The 12,259-nt window shown below is 44.2% G+C and overlaps 1 protein-coding gene across 1 annotated transcript; it reads right to left on the reverse strand.

Moving 5' to 3' along the window:
• Positions 1-3,423: 3,423 nt before the first annotated feature.
• On the reverse strand, positions 3,424-8,687 carry LOC117134164. Its single transcript, XM_033292046.1, has 2 exons — positions 7,624-8,687; positions 3,424-6,282 (listed from the first exon to the last, which is right to left on the reverse strand). The coding sequence occupies exon 2, from the start codon at positions 6,188-6,190 to the stop codon at positions 4,931-4,933; it is 1,260 nt and encodes a 419-aa protein (XP_033147937.1). The 5' UTR covers positions 6,191-6,282; positions 7,624-8,687; the 3' UTR covers positions 3,424-4,930.
• Between the last annotated feature and the right edge of the window lie 3,572 nt (positions 8,688-12,259).

The raw sequence follows: 12,259 nt of genomic DNA on the forward strand, positions 1-12,259 counted from the left end.
TAACGAAGTGCAGCTTCTAAGCATTTTCTTCCGAGGTCTCACCTTACAGTATCAAATGACTCTTGATACGGCGAGTGAAGGAAACTTCACTACTCAGAATCCGTTAGAAGCTGTGAGACTTATCGAACACCTTGCTAACAGCAGCAGCACCAAAAACACTGACTCTGAACGGAAGAAGTCTGTAGCCTCTATCGGGAAGGAACAAATGGACGAAGTAAGAGCTAAGTTAGATGTGATGCACGAGCTTCTTAGGAAGCAAGTCTGTTTAGCTGAAGGAGAAGTAGTAGATACGAAAGGAGTAGATACGGAAGGAGAAGAAAATGTGAACTACATCGGAGGTACCTGATTCCAGAAATTTGGAAACCAGGGCGGAAACATAAACTTCTTTGGAAATGGTCAAAGATGTAACCAAAGTTCACAATTTCAAAAACCCTTCAACAACAGCAAAAGCTACTCGAACTCCTACTACCAGAATCCACCACCCAGACTCAGGAAAGCAAGATCGAAGAAATGCTTGATCGAGTACTATTGGGACAACAACAAATCACCGTGGATTTCAACGGTAAAATAGACTCCGCCTACAACAATCTGAACACCAAAATCGAGACCTTAGGGACTCAGGTGAAAAAACTTGAAACACAAGTGATTCAGACTGGCGAAACTATAAAAAGGCTAGAAGCTTTCGCTAGAGAGGCAGGAGTTGACAAGGGAAAATACCACGTAAATGCCATCATAGATGATGATTTCTGGTAAGTGGTGAGACATGAGAAGCTCGAGGAAGGAGACTTCGAAATCGAAAGCTCCATGAGTCTCGGCGGATCCCAATGGTGTCGACCGATGTCGATGAACTCGCATCGATCGACAGACCATGCCAAAGATCGATGGACGGATAACTCCAGTCATCGATCGACGTCATCTGCTAAATCGACTGAATGCAATGCAGTTCAAATTCTAACTCATGAGGAATTTGCAGCTAAGCATCCTCACCCACCCTCCCCTTTCTATGATAAAATCGATCGATCGGCTGAGCCAACCATCGATCGAACAGAGTTAGTCCGACGTCGATCGTCACAACACACCTCCCATCGATCGACAGGCACCTCTGACATACCGAGTGCGGTTACCCTCAATCGATAATGACTATATCAACGCACTCAAACCACCACCGAAACCATTAGCTAACCCACCCGAACCAAAACCCAACCCTTTAAATAGTTCACCAGAACCAGTTCAAGAAGATCAGGAAACTGAAGGGAGAAGTTTAAGGAAAAGAAAGGATAAAATTCCTAAGAACCTTAAGAGGGAAGCTAACGATAAGGAGATGGATGGTTTCACTAAAAGAATCCTCAGAATCCCAATCGAAAAACCTTTTGATGAAGCTTACTTCACACACCGGTTGTGGATGTTCTTCAGAGAAACAAAGGTAACTGAGGAGGACATTAGGAGAATGTTTCATCAAGTCAGAGAGAAGATGAGACAAAGGATCACATTGACGAAGAAGAGTGATCCTGAGAAGTTTGAAATACCATGTGATATCACTCAAATTACCCTAAAGAGTGTTACTCTCATCAAAAGAGGTCGAGTTATAGTACTTAGGGATCGAATCCACAAGGAGCTAGGGAACCGATTAGATCTAAACAATTTATAATAAACTAGGCTAATAGATTATAAAGCAGTAAAATAGCAATTAAATAAACAAAGCAGTAAACAAGTTGAACAAGTCAATTGTTTAGCTTGGCAAGGGTTGTTTGATGGAAGGATGGTTGCTAGATCTAGGGTTTCTATTCAGGTGTTGGAGATTATAATTCCTGTAGGGTACCTATTTGTTGCATGCATGATATGTTAGAGCTCAACTGCTTAACTCAGTGATCAGCTGTCGCATGTTTCACTGGTTAACTCGCTAGATCTCGTGTCTCAACGGTTAGTATCTTGATCACGAAAGAGTGTCGACCGATGGTCCTATTGGAACATCGACCGATACACCTTTACCTACGTCGACCGATAGTCAGTTGAGGACATCGATCGACGGGTTCTAGCCAGGCCTATGCGCGAGATGATTTGCCCTATTAGGATGCTAAATTGGCGGTTAGCCCTCTCTAGCAATCCTAATATGATTGATAGATGTCAGCATGGGATAACAAGGATGCTTGTGTATGCAATCCTATGATCAATATTCTAGTTAATTACTCTAGAACAAGCAATAAGTATAGATCTATCATGAATATCACAACAAGGCAGATCTATAGTTTGGGGCTAATCTCACAAACCTATCTGAACCCTGGATCTAACAGGTGGATCTACTCAGACATGAAAACAGAAATCATATATGAATAGATAGAAAAACTGAAATGAAATAGATCAATTAAGCCAAAGGAGTTCCAGGAGGACTCTGATAGGAGTTCCTCCCTTCTCTCCTAACAAAACTATGAATCAAAGAAAGTGTGTAAAAAGCGTCAAGAAGTGTAGCCGTCAACAATGGCTTAGAAATAATATAAATAGGGTTTCTGGTCGTCTAAGGACATTCTGGTAATTTGTGGCTTCTGGGCTTCACGCAGTCATAAAATATACAAGGCCCACGATCTGGGATCTCCATCGATCGACATGCAGAGTGCTGCATCGATCGACGTGCTTTCTCTCGCGAGGCAGACTGGCCACTCTTCAGTAAAACGGGTATAACTTCTGCTACAGGATGGTGATTTACCTGAGACCGGTGGCATTGGAAAGCTAAGTCAAGGCTATATCTTGTGTTAAAATATGGGATCAATCTAACAGTCGGAAGGTCTCCATCCATAGCTAAACATCTCACGCGTCTGGGCAACTCTGCACCTCCAAAGGCTCCAAAAGACACCAAAATTACCATATTTCTCCTAAATACTGTAAATACTCTAAATAGACTCCAAACATAATAATTGTATCTTAAAACACTTATAGACCATGATTAAAAATGGGTAAAATATATGGTCTATCAACTCCCCCAGACTTACCTTTTTGCTTGTCCTCAAGCAAAACAGACGGGCAGTCTCTCTGAAAGAGGTTTTGAAAACAGCAGGGACTCACATGATTTAAAACTTAGAATCATCACCTCTACAATATTGCAATCCACATCTAAGAAGTCCTAATCACAGAAGCACATTATACAATATCCTAGCTTAACAACCAAATTCACCTAGCCAACATCTTAGCAAATCATGTCTGACATTCCCCTCTACCAACCTCATTTCTTAACATAAATAAATGTGTATGCTTTACCTTGGGAGTATCGATCACAAGACACATGGACTCTTACCCCAACAGGTGTATGAGTAAACAGGTAGTCTTGTTTTGTTTTCTTTTACTCTATATCTCCATTCTCTGAATCTTTTTTATCTCAATTCCAATGAACAAAGATGCTGATGCAGTCCATCTTATTCACCTTCTTTTCGATTTTTTTATTATTTTTTTTCTTTTCTTGTCAAAGTGTAGGCGAATAGTGGGGTCATCGCTAATGTACCTACTCCTCGCTTCCAACAATGTGTGATCATTCTATTAAAGTAGAATAATGGGGTCGCAGGAGACGCTCCTACCCCTCTAAACCGCAAGAAATCATCTCAATCTTTTATTTTATTTTATTAGGATGCCAAAGGGAGGAGAGAAGGAAACCAAAATCACTCAGACTTTTACCTTTCAGACCTGAAGGAGGAATCCGATCCAGTGTATACCAAGCTCTAAGACAAGCAGTTAAGTCAAATTAGGTTGGAGGTCAGCTTCGGTTCCTTCAAACAATCTCAGCAAATGTGAACATAGTTGACAGGTTGATCCACTTTAGTATTTTTAGTACTATCTGCAATCAGTTAGTCTAGAATGGTGCTAAAGAGTGGTTAGATAACAAGCATGAATCTAATAAGTTCATTATCCCCTTCTTGACTTAATAAAAACAGTTTTGAAAACATTTTATAAAACTCAATAGATAAACAAATATCAGTAAACATCCCCCCAAACTTAAATTACACTGTCCCCGGTGTATATCTAGTCGGAGTTATGGTTAGAACATAAATAATAAGTAGACAATTTAACAAGTAAGAACGATAACGTGCTCGACATCAGTGTCGATCGACACAATGAATAGACAATTGATCGATGTTGATGAAGTGCTGTCGATTGATAGTGACATGGTCTCATCGGTCGATGGCTAGAGCAATCATTCAACACAATGAAGAGACTATCGATTGTTGGATATGAAGCGCTGTCAATCGATATCGAGCTGGTGTCATCGGTCGATGTGCTGAGCAATCGTCTACTCGGATCTGTTTTTTTTTTTTTTTAACTAACTAAAACACAATATTAGTAGAACTTCCCCCAGACTTAAACAACACTATCACTAGCGCTATCCAGTCTAAGATTGGTGGAAAAATAAATCATAAGGACAATATTTAACAAGGAAAAACGGTATACCTGCTTGGATGTGAGTGTCGAGCAACACAGTTAAGTGGCGATCGATACTCTTGATGCTCTGTCGATCGATGCTACGTAGCCATCATCGATTCTCCTGCAATCTCGTCTTCCTCGGATCTTGTCCTTTTACCGAACATAAACAAAACATTTAATACAATTAATAAATAAATAATAAAACCAATAATCAATAAAAATAATAATAATATTTTTTTTCGATGAACAGTGCTTTGCTACAGTGTCGCTCGATGTTGCTGCTACAGTGTCTCTGCTATAGTACCGTTGTTACTGTTTATTTTTTTTTATACCTGTAATCTTTAGAAAACAAAGAATCAGTAATAAATGAAAGATAAACCATATTTAAAATTACCTAACAGTGGGTTGCATCCCACTCAGTGCTTATTTTTAGTCATTAGCTTGACTTCTGGAGATCTGATTAAGTCCGCATAAGAATGAGAACTTGCTTCAAACCAAGTCTCAATGTCTACTCTTTGAAGCTTTATCATTCTTGTGTGAAAGCCTCCTCCATATACTCTTCTCCTTTGTTTATCATTTCAGCAATAAGGAGTGCTTTGAGCTTTGCAAAAGGCTGTGAGAAGCATCTGCTGCGCACTCTGGATTTTCTGACACCATCTGAGAAGTGGGGAATCAATGATAACTGAGGATCTCCCTTGATTCTTTTCCTCTTCTTCCAATTCTGCCTCTTCTTTCCCCCAGACTTTTCTGATCGCATGGTGGTGCCTCCATCAAAAAGATTCTGACACACTTCAAACTCTTTCTGCTCTGATTCGCGAAGGGTGTCGATCGATGGTATCTGACCGGTATCGATCGATGATGAAATGATAGTGTCAATCGATTTTGTTCTGTTGATGTCGCTCGATGGTACTTCTGCTGGGCAGTTATTTACTTGATCTCTAAATCGCAGCCCTCTTTGAGAAGCTTCTACGTACTTATTATCATCAAATACTCCACCGTAGGAACTTAACTCCATACTTTTATCTGGTGGGATAGGAGATTCAGCTTCAAACACTTCATATGGAAAAACAAACTTCACAGGATCATGTATCCTCTTCACTCTTTTGCAAATCCCAACAGCTTCTTCTTCGCATAGAGGTGGTCTTAGATTTTCGGGGACAGAAAGGTGTGAGGCTCCAGACGTGTGTTCTTTTCTTTCAACCAGTTCTGGTTCAATCATGTATCCTGATAGTTCATCCAAAAATGGGTGTCGATCGATGCAATTCGGTGGGTATCGAGCGATACAGTCGGGTGTATGTTGATCGATGTTAGACGGCGACTGTAGATCGATGTCGAAGGGTTGGTGTCGATCGATCTCATAAGGTTTATGTCGGTCGATGTCCTCAGCCTTTAAGGAATTTTCCAGACATTTTCCCGAAGCGGGCTGATCATCAAGCTTCTGCCAAAGCCATTCTTCCAACTCCAGAAAGTCTTTCAGAGTGACTTTGTCGACATCTGAGGTAAGATCACAGCTTGATCCATCGATGCTCTCCTGTGTCGAGTTTGCAATGTCCTGAGGACAACTCGATATTTCAGGGATTTCAAGTGGAATTGATCGATGACAAAAGTCTGTGTCGATCATTTCTGAGGTACTGGGGTCGATCGACGATGAGGTGGGGGTGACGATCGATGTTATGGTAAGGGTGTCGATCGATGATGAGCTCGTGTCACTAATATCAGCTACTTCTACTGTGCTCAGCTTTCCAGACTCATGTTGCTCATCATCCTCCACCATATATTCCAGCATAGACCTTATCTCAATCTCTAGATTTGTTGCAGCATCATAGAGAAATTTGTTGAGGAAGGCATATCTGATGTCATTCCAGGTAGTGAGAGATCCTGGTGGTAGCTTCTTCAACCAATGAGCTGCATCCCCAGCAAGAGAGTATGGAAATAGTTTGCAAAAGTAGTAGTCTTCAGAGACTCCATTGCATTTAATGGTCGATGCCAGATCTACAAATGTCTCCAGGTGGCTAGTGGGATCTTCATGAGGAAAACCATGGAAAGAATGCTGACCCACAAGAGAGATATATGCAGGGTGCAGCTCAAGGACAATATTCTGAAGTGTTGAACGACGCAATGCAGACCTTTTAGCATAGGCATCATCAGGACTGTTATAGTCTCTAATTGCCTTCGGTCGTCCAGTCCTAACATAGACAGTGGTAGCATCAGGGATTGTAGAAGGTATCGATCGATGACAAATATCTGTATTGATCGTTTCTGAAGTGCGGATATCGATCGATTCTGAGTTACTATTGTCGATCGATGCTGAAGTAGAATCTTTTGTATCAGCTTCTTCTACTTTGCTCTGCTCTCCTGATACATGATATTCATCATCCTTAAATGTATCATGGTTGACCAGCTTTTCTCTGTTCAATACGTCCTTCTGCTTACTCTCATCTACATGGTGAACCTGAATGTATGGCTGCTTGACATGAGCTGTCGGTGTTCCAATATCTCCATTCTCCTCGCTGTAGATGAAGTGTAAGAATTTGACTCATACTAATCATTATTCCTTTCTCCCGATCTTTAATCATCTAGTCAAGCCTTTTACTTCGAGTTGCTACAGCCTCGCCGAAAAATTTGCCTATGAAGGCTTCTTTGATGTCTTCCCAGCAGGTTAGAGATCTTGGTTGCAGCTTACTGAACCAGCTAAAAGCATCTCCAGATAAACAATAGGGGAAGATCTTGCAGATAATGTGGTCTGCAGATATTTCATCGTGCTTGTTTGCTGAGGCTAACTCCTCAAGTCTCTTGATAAGATCTTTGGGATCCTCATGAGGAAGACTGTAAAATGGATCCTCACTTCCCCAATCATACCATTGACTTGTCAGATTAAAGGTATTCGTCTCAGCCACAACAATTACATCAGGGATTACACTACCCTCTGCATTAATTAATTATCTTGTGAGGCTGCAAGGGCGACCTTCTTCATCTCGCCAAATACCTTTCTTGTCGATCTTAAGTATGAGCGATTCGACCTTCTCTGTCTCTCCGTAAGTGGTGTTCGTCATTGGAGGAACAGTGCCGCGATGAATAGTGTTTCGATAAACAGTGTCCCGATGAACAGTATTCAAATGAACAGTGTTGCGATGAACAGTGTTCGGATGAACAGTGTTCGGGTGAACAGTGTTCGGGTGAACAGTGTCGAGCGACAGTATATGAACAGTGTCGATCGACGGAAGATGAATAGTGTAGGTAAATAGTGTCGCGATGAATAGTATCGCGATGAACAGTACTAGGATGAATAGTATTATGATGAACAGTACCTGGATCAACAGTACCTCGATGAATAGTACCACGGTGAACAGTGTTGTTTGACTATTTGTTGGCTCTGTCGATCACCGCTGCTTGTCGTTTGTCGATCGACGTCGGATGAATTGTGTCGATCGATTGATGGTGTATGCTGTCGATCGATTCTGCTTGGAGGGTGTCGATCGATACTTCCCTCTTAGACTTACGGATCGTGCATAGACCAGCAGGCTCCTTCCTCGAAGGACCTAGAAATCCTCTCTTCATTGCTCTGGTACTGACATGTATGTACCTGAAATAGAAGAAAAAAATTTATGAGTTTTTCGAACAGTAACAAAACCTAGACTAAATCTAACTAAACAAGATCTAATGGCGATCAAAGCTCCCCCGGCAACGGCGTCAAATTTGATATCAGTCAAATTACTCTAAAGAGTGTTACCCTCATCAAAAGAGGTCGAGTTATAGTACTTAGGGATCGAATAAACAAGGAGCTAGGGAACCGATTAGAGCTAAACAATTTATAATAAACTAGGCTGATAGATTATAAAGCAGTAAATGTCAAATTTCCGCAAAGATAAATGTCAAATTTCCGAAGATAATCACAAAGAAGAAGGAAATATGGAAAAGCCCGCTTCGCGATAAATCCGGCCCAAGAAGAGGTAAACCGACCTAAGGAGGAGTATATTAGGAGGACCTAGGACGAAGAGGGAGGAGAGATCAGAGCACATCAGAGCAACTTAGCACTTAGAGCAATTTAGGCATCTTTTTCCGTTTTTACTAATCGAGCTGCGACTCAACTAGTTTAGATTTAGGTCGCTAGACTAGCTGTGGGAACCGAGCTGCGACTCAACTAGTTTTCCGCTTTGGCTCGAGCTCGGTCGCTACGTAGCGACCGAGCAGGACGGATGCTCGGTCGCTACGTAGCAACCGAGCTCGGCTCGGACTTGGTTGCTACGTAGCGACCGGACAGCGTCCATGTGCGGTAGTTGCGTAATGACCGAGCTTGGTTTGTTTGCTTTGAGCCTTCAAGGATACTTCTTCGTAAAAACTTTGTATTGATTAAACTTTGTAAAACTTTCTTTTACTATCTTTTCGGAAATACGATTTCCGAGGATTTTCGGGTGTTAATTCCGTCATGACCGTTTTTGACCCCAACACTAGCGAACTAACCGACAGCTCTTGTAGCCTAGGTCCTTACTTGTTGTTCACGCTCAAACGCGAATTCAGAAATCAGATCTCTTATTCTCTTATTCTGCTTATTTTCATTTTATTCTTTCATATTGATCGTGTCGTGTGTGGCCCAGCAGATAACCGGGACCTTCAGGGAAGGCTAGGTTAACTTGGCTTTTCTCCGATTAACAAAACTCGACGGTGTGAATTTCGGTTCCCACAGTTTGGCGCTAGAAGGAGGGGGGTACGGATCTATCTCTCTCGCAACCACACACGCTCAGTCCGATATGACGACCAACGCTGACAAAGACCCGCAAACGCACGACGGGACTCCCATCGATGCCAACTCTGATAAAACTCCAGCAGGAAACGTATCAACGGTCACTGCCGACACCGCGATACTAGACCAGATGAAGGAAATGTTCGCCTCCGCTCAGAAATAGTCGGACGAACAAGGAAAACTCGTGGCCTCTCTCGCAAAACAGGTGGAAACCTTAACGGTGAAGGCCAGGAGCAAAGCCCTGCACGGGACCACAAGAGCCCGCAGCGGTAGAAGACTTGATTTCGAGACTCCGGGCAATCGAGCTGCACACGCGGACAAGGCTTCCTGAGGCCAAAACCCTGATAAAACGCTCCAGCCAGGTGCATAGCCAACTGCAGAAAACCTTCCACCTCCTACCGGGAGCAACGAAGGAGAAGAAATCGAGCGCATCGACCTGGATATAACGACCAGTCCGATCACTCGGACGACGGTGCTGACATCCACCCAAGAAGAACGCGAAGCCACTCTGCTCGGCAGGACGCGTCCTTCGAAAGACCCATGACCGAGGAAGAATAAAACCTCTATTGGGTAGAACAGAAGGAACTGGCCAAAAAGCAGGCCAGGATCCACCGCAGCCAACACAGACAAGCTCGCAAGGCTGCCAGAAATCCTGATGAGATCCACGATCTCCGCGAGTACATCGCGAAAACCGCAGAGGAGGTGAAAGCGGTGAAATCACAAATCCACCATGCGACAAGCGCTGCGCCCGAGATCGACAGACTTCTCGAGGAAGCACGCAAAACCCCGTTCACTGCCCGGATTACTGAGACCAACGTCTCGGACCCAGGGAAGATCAAAATTCCCATCTACGATGGCACCACCGACCCGAAAGCGCACCTGCAGTCTTTCCAGATCGCGATGGGGAGGTGCAAACTCAAGGAACGCGAACGAGACGCTGGCTACTGCCTCCTCTTCGTCGAAAACCTCAAAGGAGCCGCGCTCGAATGGTTTTCTCGCCTAAAACAAAAATCCATCGGAAGTTTCCGCCAACTTGCTTCAGAGTTTCTAAAGCAGTATTCCATGTTCATGGACAGAAAAACTGTGGGAACCGAAATTCACACTGTCGATTTCCGTTTAAATAAGGAAACTAGGAAAACCCTAATTTCCCAGAGGACCCGGATATCTTTTAATTACCACACGTCAAGCAATCAAAACACGAGAATAACAACGATAAAAATAAGAAATCGAAAAGAGAGCAAAGTAGATCTTATTCCGAATCTCCCGTATGAGCGTTTACAACAGGGTATAAGCCTGGGCTCGAGAGCTGTCGGCGAGATTCCTAGTTCTAGCAACCCTAAGACGGCTAAACCTAATTGAGTCGCAGCTCGAAATAACAAAAACGGAAAATTGCCTAAATTGCTCTAAGTGCTAAGTTTGCTCTGAAAAAGTTCTCCTCTTGCTCCTCGCCTAGGACTCCTTATATACTAGCTCCAAGGTCGGTTTACGCTTTTACTCTTCTGCCCTTAAGCCGTCATAGCATAAAAATGGAGATTTTCCATTTTTCCCGATCTTCACAATTATCTTCAAAACTTCCGTATTTATCTGCGGAAACTTGACATTTATCCTTCCTTGTGGGCCAAGCGCAAGTTTTAGGTCCTTTTGGGCCGTCTTCCGACTCGACACGTTTACTACGAGTTTTCCGCGGTTTCTAATCCGCGAAGTTTGATCGATGAATTAGAATAGCGGGAAACATGGACTGAGCTTGCTACGGTCTTCGGGAGATAGCATTCGAAGGTTTGACGAGAATGCAAGGATTGGTGTCGTATCGGTGTTCGGAAAGGTTCAATCGCTACACAGCGACCGAACTTTGGCTCGAGCCCGGTCGCTTCGTAGCGACCGAGCGGGAGGAGTGCTCGGTCGCTACGTAGCGACCGAGCTTTGGCTTGAGCTCGGTCGCTACGTAGCGACCGAGCGGGACGATCGCTTGGTCGCTACGTAGCGACCGAGCGGGACGATCGCTCGGTCGCTATGTAGCGACCGAGCTTTGGCTCGAGCTCGGTCGCTACAGCGGGACGATCGCTCGGTCGCTATGTAGCGACCGAGCGGGACGATCGCTCGGTCGCTACGTAGCGACCGAACTTTGGCTCGAGCTCGGTCGCTACGTAGCAACCGAGCGGGACGATCGCTTGGTCGCTACGTAGCGACCGAGCTTTGGCTCGAGCTCGGTCGCTACGTAGCAACCGAGCGGGACGAGCGCTCGGTTGCTACGTAGCGACCGAGCGGGACGATCGCTCGGTCCCTACGTAGCGACCGAGCGGGACGATCGCTCGGTCCCTACGTAGCGACCGAGCTTTGGCTCGAGCTCGGTCGCTACGTAGCGACCGAGCGGGACGATCGCTCAGTCGCTACGTAGCGACCGAGCGGGACGATCGCTCGGTTGCTACGTAGCGACCGAGCTTTGGCTTGAGCTCGGTCGCTACGTAGCGACCGAGCGGGACGATCGCTCGGTCGCTACGTAGCGACCGAGCTTTGGCTCGAACTCGGTCGCTACGTAGCGACCGAGCGGGACGAGCGCTCGGTTTGAATCCCAAAGAATACTTCTTCGTAAAAACTTCATATTGGTTATTTTTACAGAAATTACATCTCTCCTTTTACTATCTCTTTTGGAAATATGATCTCCGAGGATTTTCGGGTGGTAATTCCGTCGTAACCGTTTTTGACCCCAACAGTTAGCCCCCCAGCCCGTTAGGATCATGCATCGTAGGATCCTAGCGTGCGGTTAGGCATGTTTGGCAAGTTAGGCGTGATGGATGGAATTAATATCCGAAAGTCCGAGCGTGAATAGTAAATCCTCATGTCTATAAGAAGGGAGGTAACTTGTTCCATAATTTTTTCACTTTCTTGTCTTTCTCTAAGATCTTTCTTAAGAAAAACTTTATATCTTTCTCTCCACCCTTTTCCTCTATTCTCTCAAGAGAAGTGTAAAGATGTGGAGCAAGAAAAAGATTGCGAAAAAAGGGTCTTCGTCCGCGAGTCCTTATGAAGAGCTCATCGTTCCGAAGATGGAGTTCGTGTCTCACTCGGTGCATCCTGCCGAGAACGAGGCATGGTGGGTTGCTCATTATGGCTCGT

Source organism: Brassica rapa, chromosome A05 (assembly GCF_000309985.2).
Source record: "Brassica rapa cultivar Chiifu-401-42 chromosome A05, CAAS_Brap_v3.01, whole genome shotgun sequence".
Classification (NCBI taxonomy): Eukaryota; Viridiplantae; Streptophyta; class Magnoliopsida; order Brassicales; family Brassicaceae; genus Brassica; species Brassica rapa.